Source organism: Thrips palmi, unplaced genomic scaffold (assembly GCF_012932325.1).
Source record: "Thrips palmi isolate BJ-2018 unplaced genomic scaffold, TpBJ-2018v1 HiC_scaffold_16, whole genome shotgun sequence".
NCBI lineage: Eukaryota > Metazoa > Arthropoda > Insecta > Thysanoptera > Thripidae > Thrips > Thrips palmi.
Genome location: NW_023144625.1, coordinates 5,394,348 through 5,414,520, shown reverse-complemented (window position 1 = coordinate 5,414,520; position 20,173 = coordinate 5,394,348). Strand labels below are relative to the sequence as shown.

The 20,173-nt window shown below is 49.1% G+C and overlaps 5 protein-coding genes across 7 annotated transcripts in view; 1 reads left to right on the top strand and 4 right to left on the bottom strand.

The window, feature by feature from the left end:
* Positions 1 to 8,431, bottom strand: part of LOC117642927 (zinc finger protein 436-like) — a 9,314-nt gene extending 883 nt beyond the window's left edge. Inside the window, exons 1-3 of the mRNA XM_034381564.1 lie at positions 8,359 to 8,431; positions 7,251 to 7,331; positions 1 to 441 (exon numbers count right to left, since the gene is read on the bottom strand). Of these exons, the coding sequence (XP_034237455.1) occupies positions 1 to 441; positions 7,251 to 7,331; positions 8,359 to 8,431 (595 nt within the window). The remainder of the gene's footprint in view (positions 442 to 7,250; positions 7,332 to 8,358) is intronic.
* Positions 1 to 20,173, top strand: part of LOC117643160 — a 59,162-nt gene that overhangs the window by 14,224 nt on the left and 24,765 nt on the right. The window lies entirely within an intron of this gene.
* LOC117642926 (zinc finger protein 22-like) lies at positions 9,709 to 11,950 on the bottom strand. The gene is made up of 2 exons (XM_034381563.1): positions 11,930 to 11,950; positions 9,709 to 10,993 (listed from the first exon to the last, which is right to left on the bottom strand). Exons 1-2 carry the CDS (start codon positions 11,948 to 11,950, stop codon positions 10,424 to 10,426), a joined length of 591 nt encoding a protein of 196 aa, XP_034237454.1. The 3' UTR covers positions 9,709 to 10,423.
* LOC117642924 (zinc finger protein 22-like) lies at positions 12,919 to 15,427 on the bottom strand. Its single transcript, XM_034381562.1, has 4 exons — positions 15,364 to 15,427; positions 15,132 to 15,212; positions 14,841 to 14,921; positions 12,919 to 14,395 (listed from the first exon to the last, which is right to left on the bottom strand). The coding sequence occupies exons 1-4, from the start codon at positions 15,425 to 15,427 to the stop codon at positions 13,851 to 13,853; spliced, it is 771 nt and encodes a 256-aa protein (XP_034237453.1). The 3' UTR covers positions 12,919 to 13,850.
* On the bottom strand, positions 16,135 to 18,521 carry LOC117642923 (zinc finger and SCAN domain-containing protein 22-like). The gene is made up of 5 exons (XM_034381561.1): positions 18,484 to 18,521; positions 18,336 to 18,376; positions 18,161 to 18,220; positions 17,563 to 17,643; positions 16,135 to 17,331 (listed from the first exon to the last, which is right to left on the bottom strand). The coding sequence occupies exons 1-5, from the start codon at positions 18,519 to 18,521 to the stop codon at positions 16,703 to 16,705; spliced, it is 849 nt and encodes a 282-aa protein (XP_034237452.1). The 3' UTR covers positions 16,135 to 16,702.

The window sequence follows — 20,173 nt, the reverse complement described above, 5'->3', positions numbered from 1 at the left end:
TTTTGTGCCTCGTAAGATCGCGATCCTGAATAAACTTCTTCCCGCACACGTCACACTGGTACGGCTTCTCTCCAGTATGAGTCCTCTTGTGCACAGTGAGGTGTTGGCTAAGAATGAACTTCTTCCCACACTGGTCACACTGGTACGGCCTCTCCCCGGTGTGGATCCTTTCGTGTTGCTTTAAATGCGAAGCCGAAGTCCACAGCTTGCCGCACACTCCGCACGCGTGCCGCCCCGCCTTGGAGTGCCCCGCCACGTGCTTCCGCAGGTCCGCCTCGGCCCGGAAACTCTTGCCGCACTCCCCGCACTTGTACGCGAGCCGCGCCTTCCCGCCTCGCTGCCGCCGCGAGGCCTGCTCCACCTGCCCCGCACCGCCGGCCGGGCCAGCCAGCGAGAAGGTGCCGCTGATGACCAGCTGCGGGGTCTCCGCCGGGACGGGGCCTGCAACGCCGAGTGGGGGGCAGAACGGGCAAGAGAAGGACAAAGTAAAATGTCAGTCCCGTGAAAGTATATAACCGCTGGATAGTGGAAACAACACTTTTGAATAGATTTACTATAAATATATTGGCTTTCACTTAAAGACGATTTTAAGGCAAGTTTCCTTTTGAAGGATGTCATGACAAAATTCTCAGCCCCGTGCACTAGGAGTCCTAGTGAAAATGCACACTTTGCAAGTGATGACGATGTCATCCACCACTCACGATTCTGTCAAATGGTGCCAACAGATTTTAGCAGTGATTGGGGCAAGGAGCTCGTCGGGTTCTCTCCGGTGAAACTGGACCCTACTATTTTATTAACTTAGTATCCCACCCCCTCAGGCCGAGGCATTCCAGACTGCTCCGCGAGGACTCCACTCACCTTCGCCTCCACAGCCGCCGTCCGCTCCGCAGTGCCGCCCTTCAGCTTTGGGGGCCTCCAGGTCCTCGCCCTCCACGGCGCCTGCAAGCAACAAGGCGTTACTGACCCTGGTGGATCGTTCGGACCGGATCCGGACGGACGCGCGCGTCCGTGTGGCGTCCAAAATGTTTCAAATAGGACCGTTTGCGGACTGCGTCCCTGCCACGTCCTTCGGCGTCCATAAAAGTCCATAAAGGTCCTAAAAGGGTCCGTGTGGGTCGGGTGGCGTCCGTGGGGCGTCCGCACTGGGTCCTTAAGGGTCGGTGTGGCGTCCACACTGCGTCTGTGCGTCTGTTTGGGCCTGTGAGGCGTCCGTACTGCGTCCGTTGGAACCCGTGGAGCGTCCGTACTGCGTCCGTACTGCGTCCGTTGAAACCCGTGGAGCGTCCGTACTGCGTCCGTTGAAACCCGTGGAGCGTCCGTACTGCGTCCGTCGAAACCCGTGGAGCGTCCGTACTGCGTCCGTTGAAACCCGTGGAGCGTCCGTACTGCGTCCGTCGAAACCCGTGGAGCGTCCGTACTGCGTCCGTTGGGGTCCGTAGAGCGTCCGTGATGCGTCCGTTGGGGTCCGGGGTTGGCGTCCATCCTTCGTCCACAAAGGTCCAGCCAGGGTCCGAAGGGGTTCTTATGGACGCTTATGGACGCCAACGGATTACTTCAGACTTTGTATGCATGGACCCACAAGGACGCACTTCGGACCCTGGTTGCGACCACTCGTTGGAAAGGTCTTACCAAGACCCGTTCAAATCTGCAATAAAAAAAATTGTTGGTCACCCCCCTTTTTTGAAGATACATTTTTCTAAACTCTTTGGGGAAAAAAGGGGGGGGGTGACCAACAATTTTTTTTATTGCAGATTTGAACGGGTCTTGGTAAGACCTTTCCAACGAGTGGTCGCAACCAGGGTCCGAAGTGCGTCCTTGTGGGTCCATGCATACAAAGTCTGAAGTAAGTCCGTTGGCGTCCATAAGCGTCCATAAGAACCCCTTCGGACCCTGGCTGGACCTTTGTGGACGAAGGATGGACGCCAACCCCGGACCCCAACGGACGCATCACGGACGCTCTACGGACCCCAACGGACGCAGTACGGACGCTCCACGGGTTTCGACGGACGCAGTACGGACGCTCCACGGGTTTCAACGGACGCAGTACGGACGCTCCACGGGTTTCGACGGACGCAGTACGGACGCTCCACGGGTTTCAACGGACGCAGTACGGACGCAGTACGGACGCAGTACGGACGCAGTACGGACGCTCCACGGGTTCCAACGGACGCAGTACGGACGCCTTACAGGCCCAAACAGACGCAGTGTGGACGCCACACCAACCCTTAAGGACCCAGTGCGGACGCCCCACGGACGCCACCCGACCCACACGGACCCTTTTAGGACCTTTATGAACCTTTATGGACGCCGAAGGACGTGGCAGGGACGCAGTCCGCAAACGGTCCTATTTGAAACATTTTGGACGCAACGCGTCCGTCCGGATCCGGTCCGAACGATCCACCAGGGGAGCAGTCCTTGCCACTCACTTGGAAAAAATAGCCATTTACAGGCCCTTCGAACCCACACTGAGAATCCAAACGCTATGAGTATAGCGTCAATTGGTGCAATGCAAAAGCATTGCACATGAAGTGCAATGCCTCCCCATTCCCATGCATTAGCATAGAGCATTTTCGGGATGCACTGCACGTAAGGTGCAAAATGTCTGAGGCATTGCACGTATGGTGCGATATCTCAGCTGTTTTGCACCATACGTGCTATACTCATAGCGTTCGGAATCTCAGTGCAGGCTCATACGCCGAGGGGGCCACCACCCCCGTAATCCTGTGTACAAATTGGCTGGTAATCTCTGGATATCCATGGCGTAATCACGTAATCCTTCACAAAATTCTGTCATTTTTCAACGTTTTTAGTCATTTTTCAACGTTTCTGAGCTATTTTTCAACGTTTTCGAACCAGTTTTCGAAAATTTCACGCGTAATCCCTGGTAAATATTCCGTAATCCCGTAATCTTGTGTACGACTGAAATGAGAGTGGTGGCCCCCTCGTCATACGCAATGCATACACGCTTAATGTTTATGTGGAATTTTGTACGTACCACTTGCACGATTTTGTGCATGCGGGGGATTTGCATAATATTATGCGTGAAAATGCATTAATTTATGCAAATTTGTGAACAATTTTACGCAAAACGTGACGCAGGTTTAAAATCGTGCATCACCACCAACATAGTGATTAAGTGTAGAGGAGTCACGCAAGTTACTGATTGGAAAGCACAGAGAAATGTCTTCGTGTGTGTTTCAAAGGTACCGAAGAAAAATGCTAATGCAAGGCAAAACCAGGCAATATTTCCTGAATGCGGCATGCTATGTAACATGTCGTGGTTGCAAGGTTCGCCCCTTGCATGAAATCCGTTTCTTGCAGTTACTCGGCGCTATAGTGTTCGAAAATTCCCGGGAACAATCATTCAGGGGAATATTCCCGAGACTTCCCGGGAATTCCCGGGAATATTCCCACTTGGCCGGGAACATTGCTTCATATGAAACCCATCACTTTTGATAAAAGTTAAATTTTTTAATACGAAATTTTGTGATAGAAAACTAATTTTTGATTACAAAACGTTTTGTTTTGTTCCCTTCTGAAAGAAAAATGGAAATACACTCATGTGTTTCATAATTTTTACTTGATACCTTGCGTGTTCTACATTTTTCTTGCAAAAAAACAGCTGTTTTTCGCCATTTTTTAAATTCCCGGGAATTTCCCATTTTTGGGGTTTGATTGTGCCCGGGAACGTTCCCGGAAATTCCCTAAATTCCCGGGAATATTCCTACCCTTTAGAACACTACTCGGCGCTGTGTCCAAGCGACCCTCAACAATCACAAAATGAAAGCTGCTGCACTCAGGACTCGCACTCTACACCGACTGTGCGGCGACGGGGTTCGAGGGCTCGCGTTCAAAACGACATTCCAAGTTTACACGAGTGACACGGATACGGTTCGCAACAACGTTTCCCGTTCAACCACACAGCGCAGCAATGCATGGAGGAAAAATTAATCCAAATTAAAACAGTGAAAATCAACGCCCAGATTGCAAAGCTAAATCGACTGTTTGCCCAAGTAGTGTAAGCCAGCGTGCCAGCGTTCCGGCCGCCGCGGCGGTCCACGCGTCGCCACTCCACCCACCTTGGTCCCCAGGGCCGGCGTCCTCGTCCGCTCCGCAGTCGCGTCCTCCAGGCGCCTCCAGGTCCTCCGCCTTCACGGAACCTGCAAGCAAGGCGGACTTCAGAAACCAGCCAGCCAAAACGTGCGGCCAACGCCGGGCGAGTCTCCCAGTCCTCGCGGCGGGCTGGGCCGCAGGAAGCCGTGGACGCGGAGAGACTCGGCCAGCGAACCACAGGAACACGCCACAGGCAACCCATGCAAGAAGCCATGCAAAACACCTGCCCAGCAGAACTACCCGACAAGGTGTAATTGAACATTCTCAGTTGTTGACATTAAGACAGTATTCACAAGGGACAGCCAATTTTCGGACTTTTATTTCCTTAAAATCATGAGATACACAGATAACATAAGGTTGGTTCCATGCTGGAAAGCGCATGCTGCGAAAAAGCCACTAAAGTGTGAACAAAGTTGGCGTTCCTTCGCCGCGCACGCAGCCCTGGACCTGCAACAATACACATAAATAAGACCTGGAAAAACACAGACAGAAGACACACAAATAATGACAACAAAAGTGAGCCGCGAACAATTGGCTTGACGAAAACGGCCAAAGTCCTGGACGACGGTGCTTCGTTGCACTCGGAATCACGTCGAGAAGAGTTTAGCATAGCGGAGCGGAGAGCGACGAGACTCACAATGATGGCTTCGCTCACTAAAAACTCCAACGCCTAAACGATACTTATTCCGGCATCGTCACAAGGTAACTCTCATTGCAGAAACGAATGTGACATAACGCCACGTTCGTTTCGGCATTCTGTCACATTCGTTCCGATACGAATCAGTCATAAATTAGCTTATTCGCATTTGGACGAATGTGACATAATGCCACGTTTGTTTCAGCATTGTCTCATTCGTACCTATGTAAATTAGTCATAAATTAGCTTATTGACAATTACGAATGTGCCACGGTGCTCAAACTAAGGTGACAAGACGTGACATTTTGTCACGACCGCTGGAACGTGGCGTCACGTTCCTGGAATGCGAGAGGCCAAGCGGACGGACACCTTACTTAGTTCAAGTAAAGGCGTTGGCTTGAACACTTTGAACCGTGGAACTGTCACAAAAATTCAAGTATTCACAAGCAAACCCACAAAAAAAACACTAATTATTGAACCGAATATTCTTCAAGGAACATCTTTTAATTCATTAGAAAAAAAGACGCAAACAATTAAGGGCACTGCTACCAAGGCTGCAGACTTTTTTTGCAGATTTAAACTAAAATTAGGAACTTAGCATGGACTTAAAGATTAGAGAGAACACCCTCTGCACACATCCCACTCCAAAGCTTTAACATTTGTCAAGAAACGTCGCACTAGCACACACTGTAAAAAAAATTCTGAAATTTCAGTACAATTTGTTCAGACTTTGCAGTCTGAATCGGTAATTCAGATAGTTGCTTTGAATTTTCAGACTAGGAACTCTGAAATTTGAGATCACACCGGTTAGTCTGAATTTTTAGCAGAAGGTCTGAAAATTCTGATAAAGTTTTCAGACTTGTCATCCTGAAAGCTATTTTCATAATTTTGGTATGAAAATTTTGACAGATTGTCTACTAATCAAGTCTAGGCGTAAGGCGCTGTATAAATTTAATCGGAAATAATAATGTACACCCGTGCTTCACGCAGATTCGTCTGTGTACAGTGGATTAACCAAACTTGCATTCTGGACTTGCCGAAAGGAGCTGGTATCCTCTGAAATGAGTCACGCGGCACGGCTTCCCCCGCCGCCAGGCAGCGCCCGTAGCGCAGTGGTACCGAGCTCGTCTCGTATCCAAAAAGTCCCGGTTCGAACCCGGGCCGAAGCGAACAAGTGAAAAGTGGAAAGGAGGTACCGTCACACGTTGGTGGTTCATATCGTTCTCTTGTTGATTTCTTTCTCTTTGATTAAAATATGGCACTTTTATTTAATATTTCAGAGTAGCAGTCTGAAAATGTTTTTCAGACAAGTAGTCTGAATTTGGAATTCAGACAGAATGGTCTGAATAATTACTCTGAATTTTCAGACCACTAGTCTGTTTAAAAACTTCAGACTAAAATTATGAAATTTCAGTAATACTTTTTTTACAGTGCAGCTCTTCGCTGGGTTACTACTCTCCAGCATGAAAACCCTCGTGGCGGCGAAGATGTGAGGGATCAGAGAACTTCTTCGCACACACGATCACTCGCGGGGCTTTGCACCAGAATGAATCCTGCCGTGCCGAGTGAGAGTGCAGAGCTGGGTGAACTTCTTGGAGCACACGTCGCACTCGTATGGCTTCTCTCCGGTATGGATCATCTTGTGCTTTGTAAGATTACTATCCTGACTGAACTTCTTCCCACACACGTCACACTGGTACGGCTTCTCTCCAGAATGAATCCTCTTGTGCACAATGAGATTGCTTTCCTGGTTAAACTTCCTCCCACACTCGTCACACTGGTACGGCCTCTCCCCGGTGTGGATCCTTGCGTGCTTCTTCAGATCCGCAGCCGAAGTCCACTGCTTGCTGCACACTCCGCACGCGTGCCGCCCCGCCTTGGAGTGCCTCGCCAGGTGCTTCCGCAGGTCCGCCTCGGCCCGGAAACTCTTGCCGCACTCCCCACACTTGTACGCGAGCCGCGCCTTCCCGCCTCGCTGCCGCCGCGAGGCCTGCTCCACCTGCCCCGCACCGCCGGCCGGGCCAGCCAGCGAGAAGGTGCCGCTGATGACCAGCTGCGGAGTCTCCGCCGGGACGGGGCCTGCAAAACCGAGTGGGGTGCAGAATGGGCAAGAGAAAGACAAAGTAAAATGTCAGTCCTGTGAAAGTATATAACCGCAGGATAGTCGAAACAACACTTTTGGATAGATTTACTAAAAATATATTTGGCTTTCACTTAAAGACGATTTTAAGGCAAGTTTCCTTTTGAAGGATGTCATGACAAAATTCTCAGCCCCGTGCAGTAGGAGTCCTAGTGAAAATGCACTACTTTGCAAGTGATGACGATGTCATCCACCACTCACGATTCTGTCAAATGGTGCCAACAGATTTTAGCAGTGGTTGAGGCAAGGAGCTCGTCGGATTCTCTCCGGTGAAACTGGTCCCTACTGTTTCATTGAATCAGTATCCCCCCCCCCCTCAGGCCGAGGCATTCCAGAGTGCTCCGCGAAGTCTCCACTCACCTTCGCCTCCAGAGTCGCCGTCCGCTCCGCAGTGCCGCCCTCCAGACTCGGGGGCCTCCAGGTCCTCGCCCTCCACGGCGCCTGCAAGCAACAAGGCGTTACTGAGCAGTCCTTGCCACTCACTTGGAAAAAATAGCCATTTACAGGCCCTTCGAACCCACACTGAGAATCCAAACGCTATGAGTATAGCGTCAATTGGTGCAATGCAAAAGCATTGCACACTTAGTGCAATGCCTCCCCATTCCCATGCATTAGCATAGGGCATTTTCGGGATGCACTGCACGTAAGGTGCAAAATGTCTGAGGCATTGCACGTATGGTGCGATATCTCAGCTGTTTTGCACCATACGTGCTATACTCATAGCGTTCGGAATCTCAGTGCAGGCTCATACGCAATGCATACACGCTTAATGTTTATGTGGAATTTTGTACGTACCACTTGCACGATTTTGTGCATGCGGGAGATTTGCATAATATTATGCGTAAAAATGCATTAATTTATGCAAATTTGTGAACAATTTTACGCAAAACGTCACGCAGGTTTAAAATCGTGCATCACCACCAACATAGTGATTTAGTGTAGAGGAGTCACGCAAGTTACTGATTGGAAAGCACAGAGAAATGTCTTCGTGTGTGTTTCAAAGGTACCGAAGAAAAATGCTAATGCAAGGCAAAACCAGGCAATATTTCCTGAATGCGGCATGCTATGTAACATGTCGTGGTTGCAAGGCTCGCCCCTTGCATGAAATCCGTTCCTTGCAGTTACTCGGCCGGCGCTGTGTCCAAGCAACCCTCAACAATCACAAAATGAAAGCTGCTGCACTACTCAGGACTCGCACTCTACACCGACTGTGCGGCGACGGGGTTCGAGGGCTCGCGTTCAAAACGACATTCCAAGTTTACACGAGTGACACGGATACGGTTCGCAACAACGTTTCCCGTTCAACCACACAGCGCAGCAATGCATGGAAGAAAAAGTAATTCAAATTAAAACAGTGAAAATGACCGCCCAGGTTACAAAGCTAAATCGACTGGTTGCTCAAGCTTAGCAAGACAGTGTACCGGCGTTCCGGCCGCCGCGGCGGTCCACGCGTCGGCACTCCACCCACCTTGGTCCCCAGGGCCGGCGTCCTCGTCCGCTCCGCAGTCGCGTCCTCCAGGCGCCTCCAGGTCCTCCGCCATCACGGAACCTGCAAGCAAGGCGGACTTCAGAAACCGGCCAGCAAAAACGTGCGGCCAACGCCGGGCGAGTCTCCCAGTCCTCGCGGCGGGCTGGGCCGCAGGAAGCCGTGGACGCGGAGAGACTCGGCCAGCGAACCACAGGAACACGCCACGGCCAACCCATGCCAGAAGCCATGCAAGACACCTGCCCAGCAGAACTACCATAGAAGTTGTAATTAAACATACTGATGTACTGATATTAAACAAGAAACGGACAGCAAATAATCAGACTTTTTTCAACTTCAAATAATTAGGTACTCATACTCAGGTATTTCTATTAAATAAACAAGAAAGGGACAGCAATTATCAGACTTTTATTAACTTCAAATAAACAGGTACACATTGTACTGCACTGCTCTGTACACTACTGATGGCTCGCCTGACAGTGGGAAGCGCATGCTGGGAAAAAGCCACTAAGAAGTGCAAGGAAGTCTGCGATCGTTCTACCCTCGCACAGCCCTGGTCCTGAAACAGCACACATATATAAGACAGAATGACGAAACAGGATTCAAAGAAAAAATGGCAAAAGCTGCAAAAGTTGACGTCATGAAAAGGGCTGGAACAGATTCCAAAGTACAGCACGACAGTACGATATGTTGTACTCGCGAACACGTCGAGAAATGTTCTACACACCGGAGAGGTCCGTGACGAAACTCACAGTTACGGCTTCTTTCATCAAAACATCTACGTATAAACTTATGTCAGCATTCTCACTTAATGCTGAACTACAAAAGACAGACACCCTTACTTACTGTAAGGAAAGGAACTTGGGTTTAAACAACTTCAACCATAAAAACCTTACAAAAAACAACGTTGTTCACAAGAAAAATTGAATTCGTTATTGAAACAGACTTTATCAAGAAATTCTTTGTTATCCGTCACAAAAAAATAAAACAAGAAAAGAACAAGACTTAATACTCTCTTTAACGTAACGGCGGTTCTACCAAGAGAACTGACTTTACAGGAGTATACAACCAAAATAGGGTACTTCGGAGGAAACCTAGACCGGAAGTCAGCGACAGAACGGGAGAAACAAAAGAGCATCGCGCGGCCGTGCTGAGCGGTGGGGGGGGCCGGAATCGGCAGAGTGGGGGTAGTATGCGCGCGCCGCCTTCACCCCCACTCCGCCGATTTCGACCCCCACCACCGCTCAGCACGGCCGCGCGATGCTCTTTTGTTTCTCCCGTTCTGTCGCTGACTTCCGGTCTAGGCTTTCTCCGAAGTACCCTATTATGATCATAAAGTTGTTACGAGCATGGAATAAAATTTGAGAGGGAACATCTTTCTGGCGCATCACACTCACACTCGTCAAAAAATGTGGCACCTGTACACTTGGTGCACTTGAGTGAACATAGCAGACAAATTCAAGGCAGAATTTACAAACAGGAGATTAAGAGTAAGCAGCAGAAATAATTAAAATCATGAAAGCGGTTGTAACAGATTCCCATGTATTGCACGACGGTGCTTAGGTGTACTCGAAAACACGTCAAGAAAAGTTTTGCACACCGAAGTGGACTATGACAAAAATTCACAAATATGGCTTCTTTCACCAAACGCTCATACGCCTAATCTTCACATATTTCTAAATTGCCAGATGCTGTCAATTCAACAAGTCAAGCCGAGGGCTATCACAAACATGGAGCGAGAACACGGGATGGATTTTAATAGCTTAAACCGAATAACCTTCACAAAAAAAAGTCTTCACAAGGGAAAAGCACTTATTATTATAACTCACTATCATGAACGCACACAATTTTGATGACACAAACATACAAGAGCAGAAATAGTTTTACCAAAAATACAAACTTTGCAGATTGGAACTGAAATTAGTTGCTAATAGCCATCACGAGCGCACGCACTGAAATATCAGAGGAAAGTACGTTCTACACGTGTCACATTCCAAAGCCTTAATATTCGTCAAGAAACGACACACTGGCACAGCTTCTCCCTGGGTTACTGTCGAGCATGAGTGCACTCGTGGCGGCGTAGATTTGAGGGATTAGAGAACTTTTTCGCGCACACGTCGCACTCGTAGGGCTTTTCTCCAGTGTGCATCCTTTCATGCGAAGAAAGATGTTGGCTCTGGTTAAACTTCTTCCCACACACGTCGCACTCATACGGCTTCTCTCCAGTATGAATCCTCTTGTGAACACTGAGATTGCTTTCCTGACTGAACTTCCTCCCACACTCGTCACACTGGTACGGCCTCTCCCCGGTGTGGATCCTTGCGTGCCTCTCCAGATCCGCAGCCTTAGTCCACTGCTTGCCGCACACTCCGCACGCGTGCCGCCCCGCCTTGGAGTGCCCCGCCAGGTGCTTCCGCAGGTCCGCCTCGGCCCGGAAACTCTTGCCGCACTCCCCGCACTTGTACGCGAGCCGCGCCTTCCCGCCTCGCTGCCGCCGCGAGGCCTGCTCCACCTGCCCCGCACCGCCGGCCGGGCCAGCCAGCGAGAAGGTGCCGCTGATGACCAGCTGCGGGGTCTCCGCCGGGACGGGGCCTGCAACACCAACACTCTCTAAAGCCTACGAAGGATTTGCTTCATAACTACGAAGAAAATGAAGGCTTTTTCTTCGTATTACGAAGCGATTCTTCGTAGAGTTTTTACTGTGAAAACGGGTGCAAAACGGGTGAGCGAAGGACAACGATAAGTGCCTATCCTGAGAAGGAAGACAACCGCACTGAAAATGCAATCACTCTGAGGGGCGAGAAAGAAATGTCTCACCGAAACAGGGTGATACTATAATGTATCACAGAAAAACACGTCGTCCACAAATGTATCACCGAAAGAAAGGTCGTACAGGCAAGGAGCTCGTCAGCCTCTCAAGCCCTCAGTAGTGCAACTAGACTTTACCTCATTGCATAAAGCTTACGAATGTTTTTCACTGCAATTGAATCTACGTCCACCCCAGCAGCCCGCGGCATACCGGACTGCTCCGCCAAGACTCCACTCACCTTCGCCTGCAGAGTCGCCGTCCGCTCCGCAGTGCCGCCCTCCAGACTCGGGGGCCTCCAGGTCCTCGCCCTTCACGGCGCCTGCAAGCAACAACGCGTTACTGAGCCACCCTTGGCACTCACTTGGAAAAGAAAAAAAACAATTTCCAGGCCCTTCGAACGCAGGTTCATACGTAATGCTTAAGAAACATGGAAGTCACGCACGTTGCTGATTGGATATCACAGAGAAAGGTCTTCGGGTGTGTTTTAGAAAGTACAGAAGAAAGTTGCTGAATCAAGCCAACACCTTGGCAATATTTCTTGAAAGCGGTAAAGCAGTGTGCTAGAAGTTCATATGTCATGGCCAGATCGCCTCATTTTTAAAACGCGTTGCTTGTAAAACGTTGGTGCGGTGTCTACACTGAAATCAAACGTGGACAAGTCCACACTTCCTGGTGTGGAGTAAGTGTCCGCACTTGGAAGTGCAGAGTACGCAGCCTCCGCGCTTGAAGTGTGGAGTAGCTCACAAAGCCCTTATCTCTTTGCATGGTGCAAACGTGGACAACTCCACGTTTGAAGTGTGGAGGCTGCAAACTCTGCACTTCCAAGTGTGGAGACTGAAAATTCCACACCTCTGCATTTCAAATGTGGAGTTGTCCACGTTTGGTTTTACAGTGAAACGTCCCTCAACTGTCACAAAAAAGCTGCTGCACTTCTCTGGTCTTGAACTCTACACTGGCTGAACTTCGACGAAGTGTGTCGGCACATAGGATCAACCGCTTATTAAGTCTGCAAGTAGTGCAAGCCAGCGTGCCAGCGTGCAAGCGTGCCAGCGTTCCGCCCGCCGCGGCGGTCCACGCGTCGCCACTCCACCCACCTTGGTCCCCAGGGCCGGCGTCCTCGTCCGCTCCGCAGTCGCGTCCTCCAGGCGCCTCCAGGTCCTCCGCCTTCACGGAACCTGCAAGCAAGGCGGACTTCAGAAACCAGCCAGCCAAAACGTGCGGCCAACGCCGGGCGAGTCTCCCAGTCCTCGCGGCGGGCTGGGCCGCAGGAAGCCGTGGACACGGAGAGACTCGGCCAGCGAACCACAGGAACACGCCACGGCCAACCCATGCAAGAAGCCATGCAAAACACCTGCCCAGCATAACTACCATAGAAGTTGTAATTGAACATACTCGATTATTGCTATTAAACAAGAAAGGGACAGCAAATTATCAGACTTTTAATAACTTCAAATAAAGAGGTACACATTATACTGCACTGCTCTGAACACTAATGAAGGCTCGTTTAACACTGTGAGGCGCATGCTCGGAAAAAGCCACCGAAGTGTGAAAGGAAGTCGGCGATCTTTCTACGCTCGCACGCGGCCCTGGTCCTAAAACAGCAAGCAAATATTAGACAGAATGCAGAAACAGAAGTCTAAGAGATAACGGCAAAAGCAGCAAAAAATTGACATCATGAAAACGGCTGGAACATATTACAGAGTACAGCACGACGGTACTCATAGAATGCGCGATAACACGCCGAAAAATGTTTTTATTTATTTCGGGATTCTAACACGATGATAATCAACAACAACAAGACGAAGGACCCCCTTAGTTTTGGCGAGCCCAGGCATTTGTTTAAACAACTTCAACCGTAAAACCTTGTAGCAAAAACAGAATTGTTTCCAATAAAAATTAGATACGTTAGTGACCTATATTTTCATCAATAAATACTTTGTTATCCGACACAAAAGAAAAAAACAAGAAAAGCTCTACCAAGACAACACACTTTACTGGAGTACAACCAAAAATTATGAACACAAAGTTGTTATGAGCATGGAATTAAATTTCGGAGGGAACCTCTTTCTGCCCCAACACACTCCAAAGCCTTTACACTTCGCAAGAAATGTGGCTCTTGCACTTGGCACATGTGTTCACTTATCACACCAGTACAGGACGGAACTCACAAACAGGAAAAAAATTACTGCAGTAGGAGTTAACAGCAAAAAAACAATTGACAACATAAAAACTGTTGAAACAGATTCCAAAGTACTGCGCGACGATGCTTCGGTATACTCGAGAACACTTCGAGAAATGTTGTACATACCGAAGTGGACTCTGACAAAACTTTACAAATAAGGCTTCTTTCACCGGAGCGACATCACAACTTAGAGCGATTTGAACAGTTTGAACCGAATAACCTTCACAAAAACCGAAGTCTTCAAAAGAGAAAAGCACTTATGATTATAACTGATTATCATCAACGAACACTAGTTACATGACACAAAAATACAAGAAAGGAGGGAATAGTTAAACAAGATTACAGACTTTGCAAAATTAAACAAATATTAGTAGCTGATAGCTTTCACGAGCATGAGATATATCAAAAGAAAGTACGTTATACACACGACATATTCCAAAGCCTTAAGCAAGAAACGACACACTAGCACAGCTTATCCCAAAGTCACTGTCCAGCATGAATGACCTTGTGGCGGCGTAGAGCTGAGGGATCAGAGAACTTCTTCGCGCACACTTTGCACTCATACGGCTTCTCTCCAGTGTGGATCCTCTCGTGCCTTGTAAGATTACTTTGCAGACTAAACTTCTTCCCGCACTCGCCACACTGGTACGGCTTCTCTCCAGAATGAATCCTCTTGTGCACAGTCAGATTGCCTTCTCGGTTAAACTTCTTCCCACACACGTCACACTGGTACGGCCTCTCCCCGGTGTGGATCCTTGCGTGTTTCTCCAGATCCGCAGCCGAAGTCCACTGCTTGCCGCACACTCCGCACGCGTGCCGCCCCGCCTTGGAGTGCCCCGCCAGGTGCTTCCGCAGGTCCGCCTCGGCCCGGAAACTCTTGCCGCACTCCCCGCACTTGGACGCGAGCCGCGCCTTCGCGCCTCGCTGCCGCCGCGAGGCCTGCTCCACCTGCCCCGCACCGCCGGCCGGGCCAGCCAGCGAGAAGGTGCCGCTGATGACCAGCTGCGGGGTCTCCGCCGGGACGGGGCCTGCAACGCCGAGTGGGTGCAGAACGAGTTAGCGAAGGACAAGCCAAGCGCCAATCCCAGTAAGACAACCAGACAGCAGGACCAATCCACCTGAGCCCCATCAGGCAAGGAGCTCGTCTGCTACTCTTTGAAGAAGCTGGAATGTACAACGAATTAAAAATTACACTCTAAATGTCTTACGAAGAAATTTCCAATAATACAAAGAAAATGGCGCAAGCATAATACAAAGGTGGCTTTCCTTCCTATTACGAAGGTTTCTTTAAGTATCTTACAATGAAAAAGCTGAAAAGATTCGTATTACTAAGAAATATTGTTTCGTATTATGCTTGCGCTGAATCCACTATAACCTACGAAAAACATAGGTCAAATTTCATTGTAAGACATTTAGAGTGTTCTTCCGCCCCGCAGGCGGCATCCCGGACTGCTCCGCCAAGACTCCACTCACCTTCGCCTCCAGAGTCGCCGTCCGCTCCGCAGTGCCGCCCTCCAGTCTCGGGGGCCTCCAGGACCTCGCCTTTCACGGTGCCTGCAAGCAACAAGGCGGTACTGAGCCGTCCTAAGAAACGTTTCCCGTTCAACCACGCAGCGCAGCATCGCACAGAGGAAAAATTAATTCAAGTTAAAACAGCGAAAAGCAACGCCCAGATTGCAAAGCTAAATGGACTGGTTGCTCAAGTTGTGCAAGAAAGCGTGCCTCTGCCCGCCGCGGCGGTCCACGCGTCGCCACTCCACCCACCTTGGTCCCCAGGGCCGGCGTCCTCGTCCGCTCCGCAGTCGCGTCCTCCAGGCGCCTCCAGGTCCTCCGCCTTCACGGAACCTGCAAGCAAGGCGGACTTCAGAAACCGGCCAGCCAAAACGTGCGGCCAACGCCGGGCGAGTCTCCCAGTCCTCGCGGCGGGCTGGGCCGCAGGAAGCCGTGGACGCGGAGAGACTCGGCCAGCGAACCACAGGAACACGCCACGGCCAACCCATGCCAGAAGCCATGCAAAACACCTGCCCAGCAAAGCCACCTGAGAAGCTGTAATTGAACATACTCGGTTATTGCAATTTAATAAGAAAGAGTGAGCAAATTATCAGACTTTTAGTACATTAAAGTAATGAGGTACACATAATACTGCACTGCTCTGAAAACTACTGAAGGCTCTTTCCACATTCATAAGCCCACGTTGGGAAAAAGCCCCTCAAGTGTGCGGCTCCCGTAGCTTGTCTCTCCATTGGAGTGATTATCACATGGTGCAAGGAAGTCGGCGATCTTTCTACGCTAGAACAGCCCCGGTCCTGCAACAGCACACGAGACAGAATTCAGAATTAGGAGTCTAAGAAATAATGGCAATGGCAGCAAAAAATTAATATCTTGAAAACGGTTGGAACTAATTCCAATATACAGCACGACGGTACTCTGTTGTACTTGTGAACACGTCGAGAATTGTTCAGCACACCTTAGCGGACCATGAAGAAACTCACAAATAATTGGCTTCTTTCACCGAAACCTCTAACGTCCAAGCTATACTTGTTTCGGTAATATCACATGATTTTGAACAAGAAATCCAAGCCGACGGACACCTCAACTTATTGCGAGTTCAGGCATTTGGTTGAAACAACTTGAACCCTAGATCCTGATCATAAACAGAAGTGCTTCCAAGAAAAATTACATTTGTTACTGACTCAGATTTTTTTATAGAGAAACATTATCAGACAAATAAATACAAGAATATAACAAGATTTAATACACTTTTTAACTTGACCGCATTACTACCAAGACAACAGACTTTGCAGGAGTACAACCAAAATTATGAACTTTAAGTTGTAACGTGCATGGAATTAAATTTTAGAGGGAACTTCTTTCTGCCCACATCACACTCCAAGACCTTAAAACTCGTCAAGAAATATAGCACTTACACTTGATGAACTTGAATGCTCTTGTGTTCGCAGAGCACAAGAATATAAGACAGAATTCACAAACAGGAGACTAGGAACTAAGACAATAAAAATGAGCAGCTAAACATTGACATCATGAGAACGGTTGTAACCGGATCCAAAGTACTGCACTACGGTGCTTTGCCGCACTCAAAAACAGGTTTAGAAATGTTTCGAACAACGAAGTGGACTATGGCAAAACTTCACAAACATGGCTTCTTTCACCGAACACTCACATGCACTGTCATACGTCGTAATTCAACTGAAATTATGAACTTACTGCTTTTACGAGCACGTACTGAAATACCAGAGGAAGGTTTCTTCACACGTCACACTCCAAAGCCTTGACATTCGTCAATAAACGACACACTAGCACAGCTTCTCCCTGGGTTACTGTCCAGCATGAATGCCCTTGTGGTGGTGTAGAGCTGAGGGATCAGAGAACTTCTTCGCGCACACTTCGCACTCGTACGGCTTCTCTCCAGAGTGGATCCTTTTGTGCACAATAAGATGTGGGCTCTGGTTGAACTTCTTCCCACACACGTTGCACTCATACGGCTTCTCGCCAGTGTGAATCCTCTTGTGCTGACCGAGATGATGTTTCCGGGGAAATTTTTTTCCACACACGTCACACTGGTACGGCTTCTCTCCAGTGTGGATCCTCTTGTGCCTCGTAAGAGTACTTTCCTGATTGAACTTATTCCCACACTCGTCACACTGGTACGGCTTGTCCCCGGTGTGGATCCTGGAGTGCCTCTCCAGATTCGCAGCCTTAGTCCACTGCTTGCCGCACACTCCGCACGCGTGCCGCCCCGCCTTGGAGTGCCCCGCCAGGTGCTTCCGCAGGTCCGCCTCGGCCCGGAAACTCTTGCCGCACTCTCCGCACTTGGACGCGAGCCGCGCCTTCCCGCCTCGCTGCCGCCGCGAGGCCTGCTCCACCTGCCCCGCACCGCCGGCCGGGCCAGCCAGCGAGAAGGTGCCGCTGATGACCAGCTGCGGGGTCTCCGCCGGGACGGGGCCTGCAACGCCGCGTCGGGGGCAGAACGGGTTAGCGAAGGACAATGGGAAGTGCCAATCCTGCGAAGTAAGACAACCAGACAGACGACAGACCAATCCACTGGCACCTATCAGGCAACGAGCACGTCCGGTATTTTTGGGTGAAACTGGAATTGATTTCATTGAAATCGAATGAACATCCACCCCCGCAGCCCGCGGCGTGCCCATGACTGCTCCGCCAAGACTCCACTCACCTTCGCCTCCAGACCCGCCGTCCGCTCCGCAGTGCCGCCCTCCAGACTCGGGGGCCTCCAGGTGCTCGGCCTTCACGGCGCCTGCAAGCAAAACACCATTTGCTTTTCAAGTCACGCAGTGAGTTATACGCCATACCAACTGCTCGCAGTGAAAACTACCTAAGCTGTCACTCGGCCAACACCACATGCACTACCAGACTTCCCGTTTCCCACAGTATAATGCCATGCAGTCTAATTACTACGATAATTCTCAGTACTTCAGGATACAAATCTGACCGAGGGGGCCACCACTCTCATTTCAGGCGTACACAAGATTACGGGATTACGGGAAATTTACTAGGGATTACTCGTGAAATTTTCGAAAATTGGTTCGAAAACGTTGAAAAATAGCTCAAAAACGTTGAAAAATGACAGAATTTTGTCAAGGATTACGTGATGACGCCATGGATTACCAGAGATTACCAATTTGTACACAGGATTACGGGGGTGGTGGCCCCCTCGAATCTGACAACAATGAGAAAGATGCTCGTAATGTGAAGAGTTTGGTTGACACCGAGAACCCTACACCGTAGGTGTACCTGCGCTGCGCTTAGCTTACGCTTCGCTGTCGCAACACTGAGCGTTTTGTTTGTAGTACAAAGGAAAATCTGGGCGGGACCTTGAAAGTGTCCGACTGCGCAGTGAACTTCTCACTGACCGGCGTAAGCAAGCCATGCTACAATTAAGCGTCACTATGTGCAAAGTGTGTTCTCAAAGCATGCGGATGAGGTCACAGGAAAAGGAAAGAACCGCCTCTTTGCACCATGCTTCAATCCTGAAACACCAAAAAAAGTTACGCATGAAACAAGGCAACAAAGTTGGTTCATTCAGACAGGCAATCAGATTGGAGTCTAGGAAGGGGGCTTCGAGGACTGCACCGACCTTCGATCCTGCAACACAGCAAAAACAGTTGCGTTCATGAGGGAAAGTAACATAATGTGTTCAGAGACACACGGTTAAAACGGAACCTGGTTTTCCCAGGAACTCCCTGGAAATCGCCTATATCTCTACCATGGGCTTCCTAGGAAAACCAGGTTCCGTTTTTACCGTGCAGAAACAGGCAAACCGATGGAAATCAAGAATGGGCTTCGGAGGTGCATGTAGGCCCAACCGAACAGGTTACAACTAGCGTACCGCTCCGAAGGTCGGACGTAACAGGCGTTCTTTGAACGTAATGCCGCAAATTGTAGCCCACACACTTAAGGGAGGGTGGGGCACCTAGTGACAGGGGCAGCTAGTGACACAGGGGTGCCCTGGCCACCCTATGGCACTTTCAGACACCTTGAGGTGGCTAATCTAAAGGTCTTGTGCTGTGGAATCGTGTGGAATCATGTTCAAGTGAAAGTGATACTTTGAACAAAATATTTTAGCCCCTAGAATAAAAGCAAGCAAATAATTACTCAAAATCACAGATTTTACGACTTTTTTACAAAATGTTTTCTCGCCATTCTTCCAGTTAACGGCACTGCCGATCGTTCTGGCACTTTTAATCAATAATAAGGACCTTTAGTAAGTTGTTTTCGCTGAACCAGCTCAAACAGGTGATTTCATTTCCTTAATATCAAATTTTGAACGAAAATGAGCCCCCGGGGCAGGTAGTGACAGGCACACTCTATTTACCGTATTTCAACGATTTCAACGTTTCGAAACATCGATTTGGCAACCGCGAAGTAAATTGTCACCGATTGTCACACAACGTAACATAAATGAGACTAATTTGTACGACAATTTCGTAGAACATTGAATTTGATTGGCAATGTAGTAAAATGCAGTTTCTTGGGGAAAATGGCGCCGTTCAGAATGGTTTGATATTTAAAAAGCTTAAAGAGCCGAAAACGGATAGTTTTCAATTAGCTGGAGCGTCGCTCTATGCTGGTAATGTGAGTTAAATGACCTGTCACTAGGTGCCAAGCAGATTCATTTCTCGCACAGTATCGGAGTGCCAAAATCCAAAAAGTGTCACTAGGTGCCCCACCCTCCCTTAAGTTTATGAAATATTTTGTACGTGGTGATGCATAATTTGAAACTTGTGTACCGTCGTTCATAAAATTGTGCGTGAGTTTGCATAAATTTAAGCATCTTCACGCATGATATCGTGCAGTTTCCACGTATGCACAAAATCGTGCAAGTTGCACGAACAAAATGCTAACTAAACATTTAGTGTGCATACGTACGTGCAACACAATGCGTACTGAAGTCCATTCACTCGGTTCGACGCGTATCAACGCGCAATTGGTACAATATAATGCTATTTTAGGAAAATAAGCGCGTGATACTAGGCAGATATTAACAGTGAAAACCTCCAGTAAGAGAGGATGTGGGCCCACGACCGCTGATTTGAGCACCTCCCCCTAATTTACCCTGTTCAGTTGCCCGCATGAAGGGATCCTTTGGCGAGGGGTGAATCACTCTGCGTTCTGATGTACGCATGAGTCCAGGTGAGTACACCTTCACGGAAAAGGGGAATTCGTTGACCCAACGAAAATGTGCGTTGATTCCGTGATAACCGAAAAAATTTGTTTGAGTTACGAAAACTTTGTTAGAGTAACAAAATTTTTGATGGCAAAACTAA